Raw genomic sequence first — 20007 nt, 5'->3', positions numbered from 1 at the left:
TGACAGTTTGTGAACAAGATGACTCATGAGAGAAAGCCGACATCCGGCTAGCAGCTAATTGAGCGATTTCCTTTCGTAATGCACTTCAGGGTAAGGGCGGAATCACTCGTAATCGCGAATACACCTCAAGCTAATGACATCTGGACTTATCACAAGATTCCTGCTGCGGTATCCACGTGAAGAGTGACAGAGAGTGAGTTAATTGATGGGCTCGCATCTATGCATGCATCTATATCCCAGCCACTTTAGCATAAGCAGCAGGGTTGAACCGTCTATGAATAGCTTTGATCATGTACAGAGGGAAAGACGAGAATGCCACTATGATAGCTACTTTCGAGACGAATTGCTTCGACAGGACAAAGGATAGATCTGCAAGAGTATCAAGCGAGATCAGTCTCGACGCAACCATTCCGCTTAGATTCACCAACATCAAGAATGGATCAGATATCATGGGAAAAAGATGACAAAGTAGGACTACATTCAAAGTCCAAACAAGGAAATAGAGGACTCACCGAAATATGCAGGTAAAATAGCCATACTCCCAAAATACACGATAGCGGTGCCCAATTCACTTAAGATCATATAACTGTGCCAAGTCGTCACTTCCAGCGCTACCATGATGAGTTCGTTGATCACGAGTGCCGAGAACGAGATGGCCACAATATGCAGGAATTCAGATTCGAATAGCAATAACGAAAGAAGCATGATGATCCCCCCTTGATATACCGAGATCATCAACCATGTGAAGAATGTTTTGTACGACAATGATCGGCCCTAAGCGAAAGGGGTTAATCATAACAATCTCAGCTCAATCCAGTCAAGGACACACGTTGACCAATGAACTCACCTTGGTAAGCTCTTTATACAGCTCAGGATAAAGTAAAGCCAGATCCTCATTCACGTCTTTATCCAGAACAAGCGAGAACACCGGAGCCATAGTATACAGAGTAGCGTAGCCTACTTGAAGCCATCCTTGGTAAAGCGCAATTGCTAAAGCACAGACAGACGCCCGATCAGCCAGCTGACTCATTATATAGAAGGAAAGCTGATAGCTGTGCTGAGACTTACGAGCAAAGAAGAAGATACTGCTGAATACAGCTTGGATCACAGCTATGATTAATCCTCGATGAATCACAAATTGACTCAATTTCGCCGAACGCTTATACGAATTCCGACCGTGCCATAACAGCACTTTAGTCAGGTAGGAGAATTGGTTGATCGAGAAGTCGGCTGATAAGGAAGCTTGTTTCCCTTCTTTACCCACTATACCCACCCCTAATCAAGCGATACATGTCAACGATGCTGCGGATTACTCGTCTCCGGCTGCTCTATACGCGGAAACCACACTGAACTCACCGACGTCCGCAGCCTGAATCATACTAACGTCGTTTCCTCCATCACCAATACAACAGACCGTCTTCTTGGTGAATTCCCGGATCAGCCTTGCTACATCTGCTTTTTGCGTTGGCGAACATCGACAGGCTACAACAGCCGGGAGTTGAGTGGCCAAGTGGATGAACTCTGGTCGAAAGCGATCAAGGCATAGCTGAATAACATCTTCTGTCAATCACTTCCTTGATGAAAGAGTTACAGATGGTTCTCTTACTTGTAGGGATTCTCCGTCAATCACTAAACATGCATCAAGTTTGGCACTCAAGAAATCCAACATATCTCGAATCTGATCTGACGATTTCACTGGATAAACCCATACTCGCATTAGCACTTTGTCAACATGTCACATGGCGATGGGACAGACCACTCACACTTTGCAACTTGGTGGATATACTGTCCTCTTCCGACAAGCTTGGAAGACACCGCAATATTCGTAGCCGTCTCAATCTTATCTCCAGTCAACATCCAGATCTTCAGTCCCGCATTCCTCAGCAGCTCAAGCGTAGACTTGACATCTTCTTGCAACTTATCCTCCACACCCGTCAGAGCTAACAGTTCCAGCTCGTTTTCCAGGCATTCGCTGACAACCCTATTCATCTGATTTTGCCTCTCTTCCCCTGAAATAAGTTGAGCTTTTTTGTACCTGCTATCGAATTCCGAGAAAGTCGATTCCGTCAACTTCTTTCTGCCTAGAACCAACGTCCTCAGACCTTCTCTAGCCATATTGCCGCATTCTTCTTCTAGCCAATCATTCTTCTGAACAAGTTTCGCCATGATGGTATCGGCGCCTTTCTGGACGAAGGTGATCATCCCCGTCGATCGCTCCCGTACGATTATACCCATTCGTTTGGATTCGGAAGTGAAGGGAAAAATGTAGAGCACGTCGTATATATACTGTGTACCAGCAGTCGATTGGAGAGTCATTGAAGTTCGATCCCGGTGAATCAGCTTGACGCCGACCGATTCTACCCATTCGACAATGGCTACTTCGTCAGGCGAAGATGCTTGATATGTGACAGAGCCGTCATCGTTGGTCACGGGTGTAACCTGTGTATGATGTCAGCCGATCCGCTAGATGCTGGAGTGAGATCAGCAATACGTACATTATGACATGTCGCCAACGCCAATACGGCATCTCGCACTCGCGAGGACATGTCTCGACGGCTACGACCTGGAACAGCACTCATAGAGCTTTTGCGCCTTTCCACTACAGTCCCAGTCATCAGCGCTGCGTCTCGTCATTTTAGATCAGAAGAACTCACTAGCACCATCTTGCTCGTTTAGCGCTTGAGCTAGAAGATGCGCTACTTCGTCCATGGAATCCCAACCGAAGACCAAAGTGCCCATATGTAGCTTTTTCAACTCCATCTCTGTAAACAGACGGGGCAAATGAGCTTCGTGGCAGTGTAGGACTCAGCATAATCTAGCTTACCATTTCTAGTCAAAGTTCCAGTTTTATCGCTCAAAAGGTATTCCACTCGACCCAATTCTTCAGGTAAAGTAGACGTGCGGACAATCGTTCCGGGTATCTCAGCGTCGGTGTGTATTTGGTGAGCATAAACAGTTTTACCCATGTCTAGATTCACTCTCAAGCTGTCCACTTCTTGTCAGCTGCTGATGCTACTTTCCTCTGAGTACCTGCTCACTTACCTGATGGGGATGATCGACGAAAACAGAATCAAAAATCGGAACACATAGATATACCATTGACCTCTGAACCCGTTCAATGCAACTAGAAAGACTGAAAGAGCGAAAGTGACGGTACACAGGATCTGTGCGGACCGGACACGATCAGCTGCATATCTCGCAGACATGCAGTACGAATCACAGACTCACCTTTGCCATCATGTTGACTTCCCTTTCCAATGTACCCATTTTCGTTTCAGGTTCACTCGTATTCAGTACCGCTCTAGTCTCTTTCCCCGTATAAACTACCAATCCCACAGCCGACCCAGCAGCTAAGACCGTGTTCGCCCATAGCACATTCTCAACGTTCAGAGGAATAGTTTGATCTTCTGAGGGACCCGGTGTCAGGGAACGAAGCGTCAAGATTCCATAGAACGTATGTATATCTTTTATTGGTGGATCGGCTGTAATCGATAAATACGGCATGAGCTGAGACCGTATACATGGGGGCGTGGAGGGTCGCTCACCGAAAAGACTACCTTCCACGGATCCTACACCCTTCTCCCCCAATTTTTGAGTCTCCCCAACAGCGACCTTCAATTTCCAATCCGTCTCTCCATCTAGCTGGTCTGTCCTGATGAAACATGTCCCCTCATCTTCGCTAGTGGTCAACAAGACCATATCAGCCGGTATACGCTGATTTTTCTCCAGCAGTACCATATTTCCAACCTTAATCGAGGAAGCCGGTGTAGACCTGGTTTGCGGTCTAGGTAAGGATGGTGAGACGGGGGCTTCGCCTGGAAGATTCACTGATTGGGAGATGGGCGAAGGTGGTTGAGGTAAAAGGACGAGATATCTGGTTGAATTTGCTTCTCTGTCTCGGAGATACCGTTGGTAGTCGTCATAGGCTTCTTTACCCATGGTCACTGCGAGGACGAATGCTAGCGGCGCGACATATGTAACAATGTACCCTATGACCTGGGATATCAGCCTTTCTACCAACAAGGAAAAGGTGACTTCCGGCAATATGATTGAAGTAGAGTTTATGCCTGTTGTCCTGATGGACAGATCAAGAAAGGTTGGACGGAGAGCTCGACACGGGCAGAGGGGAGTATAGTAAGGGCACTCACCTATCTTCAGAGCTGGTATGAATTGTGACAGAGCCACCACCAGGAAGTAAAAGTTGAAGAAGAACTTGAACTGTTCGTAAAACACCAGTGGAAGAAAGGTCACCACGCTGTATTTCTGATTTCGCACCAGATTCGGCGGGAAGGCAGATTTGGCCGAAGCTGTAGATTCAGTTTAGCACAAGATTCATCTCGATCCAAAGGTGTCTGGGTCGCTCACAATGCTGCAACGGTATATTTCTCGAGCCATTCTTATTCCTCCCTCCTTGAGAGACCGATGATGAATCTGGCCGTGACGACTAATTTAGAGTCAGGTTAGGCCTCTTCTCAGCTTGTACAGGAGAAGCAAGCTGACCTGATGCTCCTCATCAACACCCTCCAGCCCATTACTGTACCCCAGCAACGCTTCTTCTTCGTCTGCATCACTGACCCGCTTTTTCTTTCCCTTCCCATGACCGACAGCTAACGTTCTTCGTCCCGGCAGGTCATCCGGACTTGGCTGTGGCTGGCTGCTCATAGATGGGCCTGATATCGAAGAGCGTTGCGATAGGGTCTGAAGGGGATACGAGGAAGTGGAAGGTCGTGACATGCTTAGTATCTAGCGGGGATGCATGATTTATAACCAAATCCTAATTTGGAGTCTTAGTGTCCAAGAAGAGCTTGCGATTGGTAAAATTCGCAGCGAAACTTCGTTTAGCGCGTATTCTGCCTCGACTTGAGACCCTGGTGTAGGTGTATTCGGTCGGAACGTTGTCTGAATGCATATGCAGCTATCAAGTCACCGTCTTCTGCTTCGTTCATCGTGATGTCTTGGTGTTCGTCTCCTCGAGTGGACATGAAACGTCAACACGGTTCGGAGATGCCGCTCAACTCCGATGACCTCCCTCTTTGCCGGCAATCGTATGTGTGCCGTATCCGGATCAAAAATATCAAACCTGAAACCTGAAAATGAGGTTGACCAAACATGAAGCCTCAATTTCAATTATCATATCGTCCATCTCGCTCCCGCTCTGACTTGCATATCATCAAACGCCATAAATCTCCTATCTCGACTTGAAGGATACCCATTGGGAGATGTCGACGACCCCTTCGCCTACCGTCGGCTCGTCATCAACATCGATATATACGATACCGCCTTCGATAAAAGGCAAAGAGCGAGCTTATGCGGAGGATTACATCATCGCTTCTCCTCATGAACAGGCTTGGCCACCTGCCAGAGAAAGTGAGAGGTGGACAACGTCGACGTCTGAACTTTGGAAACGAAGTAGAGCCCGAGCAAAGACGGATAGGACCTCTTGGGATTATGGTATGTCCTCAATCTCAAATCCCCGTTGCATGGTCGCGTGCGCGTACACAGCTGAGATCGTAGTTTGGTAGTTCTGACTAGCGGAGTAGCTGGCGGTATAGCAGGATGTGTGGTAAGCTAATCAACGCCGTATACTTGCGTTGATGGAAAGAAAGCTTATGCTTGTATCCATGTAAACTGTGTGACAGGCCAAGACAGCGATAGCTCCGCTAGATAGGGTGAAAATATTGTTCCAAACGAGTAACGCGGACTTCCGGAAATATGCAGGTCAGTCTATGGTGATAGTCGACTGAATAATCCCACCGAACAAGTGAGCTGATGTAGTGCGCTATCTAGGAACACCACTTGGTCTGATACATGCCACCGGCGTGATCTACAAGACATCAGGAATACGAGGCTTGTTTCAAGGCCATTCAGCTACGTTGATGAGGATATTTCCGTATGCTGGAATCAAGTATATGCTATATGATTGGATGGAAAGGGTGAGTACCACTCGTTCTAGCTGATCATCTTCCCACGTCAGGATTGTCTGGCCGATGCTGACATTTTGCGGATTGACACAGATATTGATCCCTACTCCAGATCATCGGACCCCGTGGAGATTCTTCCTAGCAGGTTCAACTTCCGGTAAGCTATCCAATGATCTCTTTACAGGTTGTATCATCATTGAATACGTCGAGATTCGCAGGTGTCGCCTCTGTACTTTGTACATACCCTCTCGAGCTAATTCGAGTTCGTCTGGCATTCCAAACCAAAACTTCCGAACGGACATCTTTGCTCGAAGCTGTGAAATCGATATATCACGAGAAAGACACAGTACACACCTCGAAGCAGAAATCCAACATATCTCCATTCATACGGTCTATCCCCTTGTACCCATTCTATCGAGGATTCTCAATTACCATAATAGGCATGATCCCCTATGCCGGAGTCTCTTTCTTGACCTATGGAACCCTCAAGAAGCACGCCGCGGAATATATCAGTTATTTCAAGGATAGGCCGACCATACGAGATCTAAGTTGTGGAGCGGTAGCGGGAGCTGTCAGTCAGACGGCAAGTTATCCTTTCGAGGTGATCCGACGGAGGATGCAAGTTGGAGGAACCCTTGGAAATGGGGGTATCAATGCCAAACAGGCGATACGGAGTGTGTATGATGCGAAAGGTTGGAGAGGATTCTTTGTCGGTCTGAGTATTGGGTATGTCAAGGTCATACCCATGACTAGGTGAGTTCTTCATGCTTTCGCGTCGTATCGCATTGTGGACGAAGAGTTGTGTGCCAATGCTAATCTTGTGCGAAAATTCAGTATATCGTTCGCCACCTGGCAGCTATTGAAGCGATCGTGGGAGCTATAGAATTCATCGGGATGAAACACGAGAGTTACGAACACTTCCGTCACTCGCATAACAGCATTAGCATTGTAGCATTTCGCATGCAAGATCTATCTACTCACGGTGACGAGCAATCGTCAAGCATCCCAATGCTGACGTAATATTTGAGAGTGGCACACTGTCTAGAGCCACACTCGGATAACTGACCTCCTTTGGACCATCAATCTCATGGAGTGATCAAGGTGTGGAGCGCATGGTACTTACGATTTCAAATTTGCTGAAATTGTGTTCGTGATGACAACATTGTACAGATATCACTTCTGTCCGAGAGCTCCGATGTTTGACTACTGTCCGCGGCCGACAAGCTTTATTTCGACCTCCGAACGAATAAAATCACTCATCCGAAGAGATCTTCGGCATCCACACACGGCACAGATACGAAATATCGATTCTTACTTCGACTCGTGACACGACCAATCACAACGTTTGAGGATAGGAGCAGCTCGAAAATACCTCAACTTGAAACCTCGATTTCCGAACGTCACGCTGCTAATCGAGCAAATTTGTTATCACAATCAGAATCGGGGAGAACGGAGTCTTTGAACGGACGCGGACGGACCATCACAAACAGATTCGTCCGGAGGCTCGTGCGTCTCACCATCAGAATCCAGATCTGTTTGTTGTCGTTACAACATGACCTCCTTTCCACGGCTGTTTTCTTCTTTTTAACTTTGATAATACAGTATTTCCCGCGGACCGTGCTACGCTAAATCTCGGAGATCAATTCCTGTTCGTTTCCTTGCCTTGCTCCTGCGCAGCACATGCTACAGATACCCTCCTTTTATTTGCAGCTTTGACCTTTTGATTGCTTTATCAAGTCACCGAGGGATGACGCATCCGCCTGTTCCTGTGCATTATCACTGATATCGTTCTCTTCATTCGTTGATATTACATGAATCACATGAACATCATCGATTGATCATTTGCTGATGGTGACAAAGCTTCTGATATAGTGGTCTTAGCGTTAAATGAAGACTTGAGTGTTTCAAGTCGACCAATGAGGGAGGAAGGAAACGAATTCGATTGACTGATCAATAAATCAATAAATAGATAGCTTGGCATTGATCATGATACAACACCTCAGGCGATTCAGCGCGACAATATCACGAGGAGGGCGCAAACTCTATACACATATATGAAGACTAGACTCTGACTCGGGAGTAATTTCAAGTCTTTTGGTTGGTGGAGCTGGCAGGACGGGACTGGACTCGAGAAGGTATTGTATTTGTGAGATGCGCATGGGTCAAGTGTATGTGAATTTACTAAAGAAAGAGGTCCAAACAACGTTGAAACTTGCTTCTCAACAGACGTCAACGATACCTTTGAGGGTCCTCATGGCTTTCAACGGGCATGATAAGGGCGGTAACCCCGACGGTGTCAATCGTCAGAATGGATCAACTCGCCGATGTGACTCGAATTTGAAACCCCCAAAAAACTATAAATTGCCTCATTTCATTGAACGATTCTTCTTTCCTTTCTGTTTTTCATCAATCACGAACTTTCATACCTAACTCTGAGACTTCCTCGCCGATCAACAAACAATATCGAGTGCACAATGGTTCAAACTGCCGAGATTTCGTACCCGTGGGTCCCTTTCTTATCCTTCATTCAGCACCACATTGCTTGCCTCTGTTCGCCTTTGATCAACGTGAACCGCCAAAGGTAGACCACTGATGTGCTTTGAACGCTATAGCAAATTCGAGGTTCGACTCGAGGTCCAAGGTGAAACCACCTGGGTACAGGGCGGCAGTGAGTTTACTCTTGTGACGATTGAGGGTCGCCCACGCTGAAGCTGACTTCTTATTTGTTACAGCTCTCGCCTCCCACATGACCACCTATTTCTTCGATTCGCCCATCAGGATCGTTGTCGTTTGCGCTGACGAAGGAACCCAGACCAAGTCAGTGCATGTCTTGTGCAGAAGCCTGAAAATCTTTCCATTCGGCTAATTCGATGAAAACATGATCAGCGCGGAGACCTACCGAAACTTAGCCGTTGCCTTCTCTTTGGTCGGATTTGCGGAAGATTCTGGTAACCTTCCTACCAAAGCCTTCAACCCAATTTTGGGAGTCACCCCTGAGGAATGAGAGAACTCCTGGGTGGGTGTAACCATGGTGAACGGCTTCATCACGAACCAACCCGCAGGAGCCTACCGATTCAACATTGAGTTGTTGGATCTCGACCTCGTGTGAGTCCTTTTCTCCGCCCGACGGGTTCTGATGCTTGAATGCTGATTGGCTACGTCCGGATACAGCAACGACGCAGAGTCGGTGAACGCCATCGTGGCTCAGCACCTCTCTGCGTGCGCCCTTCGAATTACCTTAATAGACTCATGCTATAAGGTACATTCGACTCAGCTACCACAAAGAAAGATGAGTGGGTGGTAGCTGAAATGCGTAGACATTGGTCAGGCGATGGGTTTTTGGAGGCCGCATGCATGGGAGTAGTGCAAACATGATTTGGTGTTCCGGGTACCAGCTGCAACGATTTGACAATTCTCAAATTTTCTTCCTGGTTTTAACTCGTGACTACATATTTGCTGGTATGGTTGCAGCTCGTGACCGCTTATCAACAGTCCAAAACGAGGTTCAGTGGCTGTACCTCATCTCACTCAGCAGTCAACTCCTTCAGCAGAAAAGCTCTGTTCCGCATTCTCGTCCACTCATGATCATCATCGGAGATCAGTGAAGATTACCTCTTCCGAGTCTGCACTCCCAGAAAACGCTTCAGCTGAATGCTCCCACCGATTTAAGCGCTTGGTATCGACACGGAGGATTGTGCCCATATATCGTCGAAAGAGCAGGTCGTTCGTGCATCAAGCTACAAGACACGTCGACGACCATACCATCTGCATCATTCACCTTCTCATGAACGTCAAAGGTCGTTTGATGTTTCATTCATATTGGCGGTTTAGGCTGTTTACTCAAGGCTGCTTTACAGACAAGCAAATTGCCGAGATATCATTCGAAGGCAAAGGCTGCCTTTCTTACAAGGTACGGTTAGTTCATGATGCTCGGCTCCGCTCTAGCACCCACAATCAGCATCAGAAGCTGACACCGGACCAATCTGTGACTGGGAGGTCATAGCTTCATCCAACAGTATCCAGTCATGGAAATATTCCTGTTACTCCAATTACTCTTCAATATACACTGTCTCCACGTCAAGCATAGTTTCCCTTCCAAATCGTTATTCAATCTTGCGGATCCTGACTCAGATAGCGGCCGAACAAGCGCGAAGGTTCGTCGATCCTACCTGAACCGATCACCTCAGACCATGTGCGACGAGGAATCAATAACAGGTAGATCAGGTTATGAGGAGGAATATGAGTGAGCAGCTCTCGCGCTTGTCTTTAGCTATGAGACTCTGGCAGGCACCACCGACCATTGATTTGGTTCTATTTCCTGTCGTCCAGTTCCTACAAGATATCAGTTGATCACAACCCGGAGTCCGACTGGCTCCGAGGGGATAGTGAGTATATCTATCTAGCTTATCGCATGACTCCTTGTCAATCCGACCCGTTTCCACACATGCACGCAGCGCTCAATTCCAAATGGTCCGGATATTTGTTCTCGGCATTGCTCAAGAGTATCATCGATGCCAATCACTCTGCTTGTACTGCCACGTCCGTCAAAACTGCCCGGTAGACGCTGACTTAGCCAGAGTATCGTTCTGTTACAGCACAGAAAGTTACCAAAACCTCACAGTAGATTTATCTTTGACCGCTGTCTCCAAGGAAGCAGGTACCTCCCTCGCTATGGGAGTCGCTACTTTCCTTTGAGTGTCGTCCCGGAGGTGTTGGAGAACAAGGTCATTGGGGCTGTCAGTTTGAACGGTTTTTTGAGCAATCTCATCCCTGGACTTTATCAGTTGAAGATCGAATTGGTCAATCAGCTTTACGTGTGAGTCTCGTTACAATTCACTGCCAGACAGAACCATCAACAACTCCCAGGCTAACGATGACGCGATATGAACTGTAGCGCCAACCATAACATCGATCAGGGAATCGTGGCAACCTACTTCCCCGAGCCTGTTAACGCCAACTTTCATACATAACTCTGAGACTGTCTCGCCAATCACCAAGCAATATCCAGATCACAATGGTTCAGACTGCCGAAATTTCGTACCCGTGGGTTCCTTTCTTAGCTGTCTGACCACCACTTTCATCTCTTGTCTTATTATTAAGCATACTATGCCTGACCTACGAGGAAAGCGCTGATGTCCTTCCCATCGCCGCAGATCTTTCTCGATCAAGCTCGAGTCATCGGAACCGATGGCTACTTGGACTCGAGTACAAAGTAAGTTGTGCCGATGATTTTCAGCGTACTCGGACCACATGTTGACTCTGAATCTAATGCCAGCCCTCCCTACGGGGCTTGTCACCTACCTTTTCGCGTCCCCATTGATGGTGATCATCGACGGGAATACCGATGGCTGCAAAGCTGAGTGAGTGCAAGTCTTGGATAGTAGGCTTTCGGGATGGGCATAAAGCTGATTTGTTGGGTTGATATGTAGTTCCGCCATGTACGAGAGACTTGCGGTCGTATTTTCAGTCGTAGGAGCCACCGAGAGGCCCCACTCCTTGCCCACTAACGGCTCGCACCCCTTCCTTGGGGTCGTCCCTGAGGAAGAACAAGGCTCTTGGGTAGGAACTTCGATGATCCAAGGGTTCTCTACCAATTTACCAGCAGGGGAATACCGTTTCCACATTGAGGTACTCGACTTGGACATCGTGTAAGTGATCTTCACTTTGGCTCTGACCTGATATCCACAAGCTAAATATTATACATGTTCAATCTAGCGACACTGCCGAGACGGCCGAAGTGGTGGTAGCCAACCATCTTTCCGAGTCATCCCAGATCCTTTAGCAAGCTCATGCTATCCAAACTGAAATCGATGAACCTCATCGCATCGGATGCAGAAGTGTGGCTGAATGATTTGGAATGCTGGTATCGTTGATGATCGCAGAGTATTTGGATGTCTATAGATAATAACATCGTTATGAATCCATCATTACCTACAATTTGTACACTAAGTTTTCGGACGGTTCAACTGAAGACGTATCATGAATTGTCCGAAGACTTAGTATACAGATCGTACAGTCTGTAATGCGTCAATTGGCTCACATCGCTCAAGCACATGGCTCGAGCTTGTCGTGATAAGTGCTGTCCACTAAATCGCGGTCTTCCAGTCAATCTTGTAGTCAGTAAGTAGAGCCGCTCTGACATGATACGCTTCGTCTTTGCTGCAAAGGCCCCCCCAAGATCGATACCCTTCCGTGCAGTGTAACACCGCTCAATCTTCACGTATGAGGCTTGAACATGGGCACTTCATCGATTCGTACTGACATCGCGAGGTTTAGCGTCTGTGGAGCATAATCTAGCCAGACGATAAGACGATATCCATTGTCATTGACATCATTGCAGAATCTGTCAATCTCACCTTCACCAAACGGAGACAACTCGTCGGCGGATAAGGCCAAGTCAGTTAGCTGGTGTTGTTTCTTTCTAGATTCTCCGCAGACAGACAAAATGAACTGCCGAAGCCTCGTTTAGAGGCAAAGGCTGCCTCTCTTGCAAGGTACGGTCAATGGATTGATCTCGACTCCGCTCTAGCTCCCACACACAACTTCATGTACTCTCACCAGGCCAAATCGCAGTCTGAAGGTCATAGATTCTTCCAGCAGTATCGAGTCAAAGAAAAACTTCACGTTATTCCAATCGCTGTTCGTTTGTCAGAATGGATTGGCTTGCTCGATTTGACTCGAATGTGAAAACCCCAGAAAAGTATAAATTGCCTCACTTCTGAGAACGATTCTTCTTTCCTCTATATTTTTCATCAATCACAATTCATATCGAAGAATCACTCCTAACAGCTAAACCAAAGAAACAGCGATCAAACTCGAAAGGATGTCCGCTCAAGTCGAAATCACATACCCGTGAGTCTACCTGTGCTCTCATTCGCCACGGACTTGATCTGCCAAACTTGCCCTAAAGCCGTTTGCATTACAAAGGAAGCCACTGACTCTGTATCATCCGTTGCAGCGGATACTGCATCAGATTGGAGATGACGAACGAGCATGTTTTTGCAATGGAACGAGGTAAGTCAGAGTCACCCACTTGTTATGCGCACGAGGATGGAGTGCTCATGTGGATTGCGTGATTTTAGTCCCTTCCAAGAACATCGTTGCCCTGACCGCTCCTGCCCCAATCCAGCTCATTGTGGATTGTAATACCCCAGGTTTTGAGGCTACGTAAATTCTTTATGTACAGTATGTGTCTAAGGCGCTCAGACTTCGGCAGCCAGCTTATGAGATCATGGACGCTTAGCCCGAACATCTACAAGGGTTTGGCTCTCAGCCTCTCGCTCGCGATCCCCCAAGGTGACACCTTGTTCGTGCCCGACGGAGACTTCGCTCCTCTCCTCAGCCTTCAACCACGAGAGAAAAACGGAGTATGCGTAGGTGTAGCAAGCTTCTACGGCTTCTTCACCACGGTTACCGCCGAGGAGTACCGCGTCAACATCGAAGTCATCGATGTCGGACTCATGTAAGTCGACATAGTTCTGGCCAGCCATATTTGTCCTGCGCTGATAGCTCATGTTTCATACTTCAAAAGCCCCGAGCAAGAGGGAAGCATGGTGGCCTCCTACTTGACCGCCCCCTTCACCGTCCTCTTGAAAGGGTAGTCTCGGGTAGTCATACGGGCTAGGCTAGTGGGAAGCGCGCAGGGGTGATCACTTTTGTAGATAATCACTTTTGTAGATAATCATACAATCGATGAAGTGCATGCTTTGTTCAAAAGTCCAGTGTCAAATCTTAATTTTTCAACCCAAGCGTTCTTAACGTCCAGTCACTGATGTTCTCCTTGTAATTATTTCACTGAATCTACCGCATCTTGCGCTATCGGTCAACGGATAAAAACCGTCCTGTGGTTACAATTTATGTAGCGTGAAGAGACAGCATGCGCCGGCTGGGTTCATCTGGATCGACTTTCTATCAGACTGTCCACGGACAAGACCGACCAACGGCAAGCTCAGTATGGATGTGTTCCAAGATGCAGACAATGGATACCTCCCAGAAGACTCTGACGTATTTACTGAGCAGCTATGCTACTCTCCACAAGGCGCTTTGTCAAGTTGTCGGCTGCCTCACTATTCTATCCAGTGAAGTCGTAAACAGACTCGCTCTGTGCTGTTCGTGGACCCTTGCTGTGGATCCACAATCCTGGCAGAATGGCAGCTTATCGTGTCGGGGCAAACGTAGCCTTTGTGCGTGCATCCATTTTCTCAATCTCGTCTCCACACCAGTTCACCTTTAGATCGCCGGTCATAACATGCATCCTTGGGCATGATCGTTCGTCTTCCTTTGAACGACTCCCACGCGGTGCTCCTCAATTCCTCTTTTTCCGTCTGTCACCAACGTCGAGATTGTGTCTGCAGCTTGTATACTCTGCCAAAATTGAGACGCATCACAATTCACGTTGCAATGAGCTCTTCAGGATTCAGGAGGCGTACGAGGTATCCTGATGATCACGCATTCGGGAAACTCTCCCTTGAGACCGGTCAATGCTGGTAGTCAATACAACACCGGTGCACTGCGCGTTGTGCTCAATGATCTACTCTCTGGGTCCGTGCACCCTAATTATCGGTCCTCCCGATTGAGGAATCGAATCTGTTATCTTGGAGGTCTGGAGATCTCATTGAGATGTCAGATCTATTCTTGCGTGTGCCACCCCTTTTATGATCTGTTCGCTTCGGATAAGGCCAAGTAAAGCATCACCGGGCGGAAAGCCTCTGACAGATACAATAGCGTGTTTAGGACATACTACGCAAAGCGCCATTCCAGTCCCCCTCCGCTTCATGCAGATGCATGTCCTTTCCCTTAAGATATCCTGGAGTATGTCCATAGAACTCAAGTCATGCACAGAGACATTTCTAGTCGAGCAACATAGACTGTCCAACGAGGTGTTTCGGCTGCCTCGTGCGTCTCAAGATGCTGAAGGGGAAGGAGTATGACGCTCCCTGAACTGAAAGAACGCCACACAATTCGGCTTGGGTGAGGCAGTCACAAACCTCTTGACATTGTGAAGTTGATTTTTTTTTCCAAGCTTACAGTAACGAGAAAGGCTCGGAGATAATCTAATCCCATGAGTTGGCACATGATGTAAGGACTCTCACAGAGGTAGAGGACATCTCATGAAAGTTTCTCCGCTCACGGCATGCTAAATCATCGTGCTTGACGACATGAGGACCATGCAAGCAGTCTTTTTTACGGCTACATGTCCCAAGACATGCTCTTCGTCTGATATTCGGTACTATTCTCGTCAAGACAGGTGTTCAAAGTCAAAGGCAGACCGTCAAATCCGGCAGGGATCCTCGCATCCACAACAGATACATAATAAAAATTAAATTTTCAAAAGTCCCCGATCGTCACTGTTTCTCCCCCCTCCTGTCGACCAGCACGTCAACACCTCAGCAATCACAAGCAATGAAACAGATACCCATAAGAATACAAATAAGCGGCAATCATTTTAGCATCGAGGGACCATGTAGGAATCATAATTGTGACGTCAAGGCATCATATGAGAAAGCATTGACTCTCAGTCAGCAGCAAGAATTGATGGGAGTACAGATCGTGTGACCGCTTTGTGTGAATTATTCGCTTCAAGCGGTCCTTTGAGCTAAAAGTCAAACACAATGACCCATACCTTTGGCTATTGCAATGTTGCGCTCTTTCCGCTTTTCGGGGTGGGAGGAGCAAAATGAATCTGGATTCTGCGGATTCAGAAATCTATTTCAAAACGGAAGCCTCTAAGTATGAATTGGAGGTCCAAGCATAGTCAAACAACATTTTAAAGGTCTTCGACTGAAGACTGCTTTTAACTTTTCTTTCCATTTTTCGTCCACCAAAGTGAAATAATACCACAATCGAGCAGTATGCAAGAACGGTAAGCGAACTCCGCCGTCATGTAGCGTTTCCCTATTATTCGCTTGTCAGTGAAGCTGACCAGTCAGCAGAACATTCACGGTCGCGATAAATACTCAGCCTAGGGCTCTTTGGGCGGTCGGAGGTGAGTGCAGTCGTTCTTGCCGCTTTCGGTCACGGCAAGCTGATGAGACTACGTTGATCTATATCAGACACCGGAAAAGGCTTAACTGGCTCTGTATTTTATCGCCCAGTCAGGATTTTCGTCAGTGCGAACACAGAAGAGTACGAAGCCAAGTAAGTGGAGCTTTTGTCTGCTTGAGCCTTCTGACATTCTTTCGACGAGCAGAGAGACCGACTACTCGGACGTACTAATCCATATCGCTCTGGTCCCTAATCGAGACGCCGTTAACTACGTCCCAGTCAACTTCGCCATTCCACTTTTGGGGTCGACACCGGAGAAGCGAGAGGAGGGCTGGATCGGGACTCTCACTGTGCCAGGCTTACTGCATAGCACGCTGAGGGAAGATTTGGTGATGAAGGTGCAGGTGATCATGGACGAGACCTGGTGAGCTGCGTTCTTCAACTTCAGGATGAATACTCATAGCTAATCGAATTTCTATCAGTGAGAATTGCTTGCTCGGAAGCAAGGTAGTCGCGTCTCTCACGTCAAATCCATTCCACTAGAAACAGTGGTGTCTTTGGGTATTGTAGCAGATCAGTCATAATTTTACATATCGCCTTTGCCAAGTCCACAGTCTCTTTGCTCAATCTGCACCGTTCTGCCAATCTCTTCTGATTCAACTCGGCTCTTCGTCGCAGTGGGCTGCTGCTCAGCATACAGGCGGAGCGTAGGTCTAAGGATAACCCGCTTGCCAGTGTTATCGTCCGAAATCACCAAGCCTCCCTCACAGCCTTCCACGAGCGTGCTGACGGGAATGAGTATCGATCCCAAGTCTCCATAAGCTAGCATCACAGAATGTGGTTGTATCAATTTTGCTTGCAAGCATATACCTGGACTGAGTATGAATGGAGTTAGAGCGGGACCGTCAGTTAGTCCAGTCTCGCTTCCGTACCAATCAGCCGCTTCTCAGTCCTTTCCCCTCCGAAGACTCATCAAGTATTTGTCGCTTGCAAGGGGCATAGCGAAGAAGCTTTGACTACGTATCATCGGAAGATTTATTGAAAAACAGGGACGATAATCCTTGATGGTGACATGGCATGTGCTTCCCTCGCCAGGATACCATTCTTCTTCCGATTTCTCATCGGTGACTGATGTATATCAAGTGACACAGTGACTCATAATCAAAAGATGCTGAGCAAGGTGCGAAGACCATTCGGAAACGTGTTAACGTTTCCGGCTCATGCACTTAAACTGACTTCGAATGGTTGCCCGATATTACCATCATCAGCTTCAAAGGTCTGTTTCCACCTTCACACTGTAATTGAGATGAACATGTTTCCTCTCGCTCCCCTTGTACCGAAGCCTCAACCGGTGATTGCGTGAGTCATGGTCGTTTCTATTGACCCTTCTTTTTCATCTTTGGTCATCTGAGGTCTATTGCTTGACGCTGACCGTGCCTGCTAGCTACTTTGACCTCAGACTGCCTTTACAGCCTTCCAAAATCGTCAAAATCGGAGCTAGTGAGATCAACGTCGACAAGAAGCCGGAGTAGAAGGAGCCTTTGCTGATGCTTGTCGCTATGTAGACGACTCGGCTGAGCTGGTCTTGGGAGTGCTAGACGAGAAGTTGAAGATCGTCCTGAATTTGAACAGCGAAACGAAAGCGCTGTATGTTGTGATCGCCTTTGATGACATGGAAGCTCCTGGGATCTGAGTACTACCGATCTTCTCTCAGGCCCATCGACTATCAGAGGATCATGTGCAATGTCTCCTTAGTTCCCAATATTTATACCCCCATCGACTGCAGATCCCCTCAGACAAGCATCCCCCTGATGCTGTTACAAATCGCTCTCAAGAGGGAAGGATGGATTGGAGAAGCAGAAATCGGGTAAGTTACTTGTGCTAGCGCTCTTTGATTGTAACAATTCTGCTGATCTCTGATGGTGGATATCTTAGTGGTATTCTCACCAATTTGCCTCACGGAGAGTACGTCTTCAAAGTCGAGCTGGTCGATCCCTCCTTAATGTGAGTGAAGGAATAATCCTCGGATGCATATCGCTAATAGCCCCTTTCATTCTGAGTTCAGTTTTGGGGAAGTGACAAGCACCGCTATACTTACTACGGCTTTCTCGAAGATCTTTGAGCTTGTCTAAATACTTGCGCCGTTTGCCATGGTAAGCAGGATCCGAGCAAGTGAGACACAAGGGTTATATGCTGTTCGACTGAGAATACAGCTTATGTGTTCAAACGGACTGTACGAAGTATCGTCGCGAAAGTCTTAGGAAAAGATTGGTTGACTCAAGACTTCGCGACGTGTCTGTACCCGACTTAGGATATTTGAGAACCGCCTTTCTCTCTTCAGGCGCAGTATGCACCTTTGTCCATCTGGTACATTCTTGCAGCGGTGTTTCGTTGAGATTGAGGATAGCTCAACTGTACTTCGACTTCGTCCTCCCACCTCCCACACTTGTCGTTTCAGTGGCGGATCCATTCTCGATGCCGCGTGACTGCCGAGAAGATCGAAAGGTACACACTGCCCGCTTCACTCTTGTCGAGTGAAACAGACCCTCCTTTCGCTGAAATTTGTATACATGTGACCTGTATTGTGAATTTTCTTGACTTTCATGACAATCCCGAATGCTGGTCTTCCGCTCCAGGGTCGGGCGAAGCGACTTTTTAATCATCTCCCTCAGAGCGAACACGATAACATCGGAATTCCATGCTCAAATCCGTAATGCGATACCACTTCGGTCCCGTAGAAATCGGTTTTGAGCCTGGATGCCCAAGCTTCTGATGGTTTCTTTCTTCTCAAGCGGTCAAAGCTGTCCCCATTTTCCTATAGTTCATGCGGTCGCTGATAGCTTGTACATTCTCTACCTAACGCACAGAGCCCTTGTCATTTCTAATGCAGTGAGATCAATTGAGAAGTGACAGAATTTGCATACACGTTTTGTACTCATTTTCTTCGTTTCAACCTTTCTTCTTGTTGATTTTCTGCGAGCAAATCAATCGGAATAGACGACACTTCTCACGCACATGTCATCCTTGTATCGAGCGGAGATGGAATCGAGGTAAGCTTGCTTTGCTCGCCTCTCCGACTTGTGTGACTTCTTGTAACTTCACGCAGATGTGTTCCTCAGGCTGACGAGACGTACGTGACAGCTACTTCGAGGCAATGCTTGTAAATCAGCCTACGCGGATCATCACCGCCGGCATCAGTAAGTAACTGTACAGCGCAAACATCTCATCGTTGTCACCTTGCTCCCTGCACTCTTCTCCTTGCGTCTGCTTAGGACAATTTTCTCTTGCGATAGCCGATACCCAAACGTTCTTCCTTGCCATTTTCAACGCCAAACTCAGGATGGTAATTGACTTAAATAGCGATAATAGCCAGGCTCTGTGAGTTCTGTCTCTTCACCGATTGGGGTACGGGAAGCTCATTCATCGCCCCGCATCTTTGCACAGCCCCATCGATTACTCGCCCATTATCATCAACTTCGCACTTATTACCTCCTATCTGCTGACGCCGAACCTCTCGTCCCCAAAAACACCAGTATTCCAATGATGTTTTTGCAGCCAGCTCTTAGAGATCAAGGATGGGTTGGAGAAGCAGAACTGGGGTTTGTTTTTTGAATCAGAGTCATACTTCATCTCCGCATCAGCTGACTTTTCGTATACTGCGTTGTCAGTGGTATCGTGACGGATGCTTGTCCCGGCAACTATGTGATCAAGATCGAGATCATCGACATTTCCTTGATGTGAGTGCATCCTCATCTCATAACACCTCCGATTCCGATAAGTCACTCATCTGGACGTTCAGCTGCAACGGCCAGGCAAGCACTGCCATTGTCAAGACCGTTTTCACTCAGCCAGTCAAGTTCGTCTAGGAATAAGCCCAGAAAGAGTTCGGAAGTCTCTGCTTAGCAGCTGGTCTCAGATAGAAATCGTACAGCGTGAAGAGAGGAAGGATTGATCGGACTGCCGAAGGAATATGCATTTTCTGCACATTTATCAGAGGCACAAAAAATTTCACAGTCATGTACAATCTGCGCAGTAGGTCTTCGGACAGTTCATAGTACGTCTTCAGCTGGATTGTCCGAAAACTTAGCGTAAAGATTGTATG

At 47.4% G+C, this 20007-nt stretch overlaps 8 protein-coding genes across 8 annotated transcripts; 7 read left to right on the top strand and 1 right to left on the bottom strand.

Moving 5' to 3' along the window:
* Positions 1 to 229: 229 nt before the first annotated feature.
* On the bottom strand, positions 230 to 4734 carry I303_100320 (uncharacterized protein; the record flags this gene model as incomplete). Its single annotated transcript, XM_065968085.1, has 16 exons — positions 230 to 369; positions 513 to 774; positions 848 to 990; positions 1069 to 1275; positions 1357 to 1546; positions 1607 to 1695; positions 1764 to 2439; positions 2496 to 2599; positions 2655 to 2762; positions 2825 to 2985; positions 3043 to 3164; positions 3229 to 3482; positions 3546 to 3989; positions 4149 to 4307; positions 4366 to 4444; positions 4501 to 4734. 16 exons carry the CDS (start codon positions 4732 to 4734, stop codon positions 230 to 232), a joined length of 3372 nt encoding a protein of 1123 aa, XP_065824157.1.
* A 485-nt stretch (positions 4735 to 5219) lies between these two features.
* Positions 5220 to 6804, top strand: I303_100319 (uncharacterized protein; the record flags this gene model as incomplete). Its single annotated transcript, XM_018403690.1, has 7 exons — positions 5220 to 5451; positions 5523 to 5563; positions 5640 to 5718; positions 5788 to 5933; positions 6015 to 6078; positions 6140 to 6674; positions 6756 to 6804. The coding sequence occupies 7 exons, from the start codon at positions 5220 to 5222 to the stop codon at positions 6802 to 6804; spliced, it is 1146 nt and encodes a 381-aa protein (XP_018266344.1).
* Positions 6805 to 8395: 1591 nt separating this feature from the next.
* On the top strand, positions 8396 to 8925 carry I303_100318 (uncharacterized protein; the record flags this gene model as incomplete). The annotated part of the gene is made up of 4 exons (XM_018403689.1): positions 8396 to 8424; positions 8534 to 8589; positions 8654 to 8738; positions 8808 to 8925. 4 exons carry the CDS (start codon positions 8396 to 8398, stop codon positions 8923 to 8925), a joined length of 288 nt encoding a protein of 95 aa, XP_018266343.1.
* A 1186-nt stretch (positions 8926 to 10111) lies between these two features.
* Positions 10112 to 11703, top strand: I303_100317 (uncharacterized protein; the record flags this gene model as incomplete). Its single annotated transcript, XM_065968084.1, has 8 exons — positions 10112 to 10164; positions 10251 to 10306; positions 10376 to 10478; positions 10579 to 10737; positions 11075 to 11133; positions 11197 to 11281; positions 11351 to 11569; positions 11637 to 11703. The coding sequence occupies 8 exons, from the start codon at positions 10112 to 10114 to the stop codon at positions 11701 to 11703; spliced, it is 801 nt and encodes a 266-aa protein (XP_065824156.1).
* Positions 11704 to 12744: 1041 nt separating this feature from the next.
* Positions 12745 to 13522, top strand: I303_100316 (uncharacterized protein; the record flags this gene model as incomplete). Its single annotated transcript, XM_018403687.1, has 5 exons — positions 12745 to 12773; positions 12880 to 12935; positions 13004 to 13088; positions 13165 to 13383; positions 13453 to 13522. The coding sequence occupies 5 exons, from the start codon at positions 12745 to 12747 to the stop codon at positions 13520 to 13522; spliced, it is 459 nt and encodes a 152-aa protein (XP_018266341.1).
* Positions 13523 to 15772: 2250 nt separating this feature from the next.
* On the top strand, positions 15773 to 16448 carry I303_100315 (uncharacterized protein; the record flags this gene model as incomplete). The annotated part of the gene is made up of 5 exons (XM_018403686.1): positions 15773 to 15783; positions 15854 to 15906; positions 15974 to 16058; positions 16111 to 16329; positions 16388 to 16448. The coding sequence occupies 5 exons, from the start codon at positions 15773 to 15775 to the stop codon at positions 16446 to 16448; spliced, it is 429 nt and encodes a 142-aa protein (XP_018266340.1).
* Positions 16449 to 17217: 769 nt separating this feature from the next.
* On the top strand, positions 17218 to 18037 carry I303_100314 (uncharacterized protein; the record flags this gene model as incomplete). The annotated part of the gene is made up of 6 exons (XM_018403685.1): positions 17218 to 17264; positions 17350 to 17405; positions 17471 to 17552; positions 17620 to 17772; positions 17841 to 17909; positions 17971 to 18037. 6 exons carry the CDS (start codon positions 17218 to 17220, stop codon positions 18035 to 18037), a joined length of 474 nt encoding a protein of 157 aa, XP_018266339.1.
* An 883-nt stretch (positions 18038 to 18920) lies between these two features.
* I303_100313 (uncharacterized protein) lies at positions 18921 to 19771 on the top strand (the record flags this gene model as incomplete). The annotated part of the gene is made up of 6 exons (XM_018403684.1): positions 18921 to 18955; positions 19047 to 19102; positions 19199 to 19248; positions 19350 to 19504; positions 19574 to 19642; positions 19705 to 19771. The coding sequence occupies 6 exons, from the start codon at positions 18921 to 18923 to the stop codon at positions 19769 to 19771; spliced, it is 432 nt and encodes a 143-aa protein (XP_018266338.1).
* Between the last annotated feature and the right edge of the window lie 236 nt (positions 19772 to 20007).

The sequence above is a fragment of the Kwoniella dejecticola genome, chromosome 1 (assembly GCF_000512565.2).
Source record: "Kwoniella dejecticola CBS 10117 chromosome 1, complete sequence".
Classification (NCBI taxonomy): Eukaryota; Fungi; Basidiomycota; class Tremellomycetes; order Tremellales; family Cryptococcaceae; genus Kwoniella; species Kwoniella dejecticola.
This window is presented reverse-complemented; position numbering and strand designations above follow the sequence as displayed.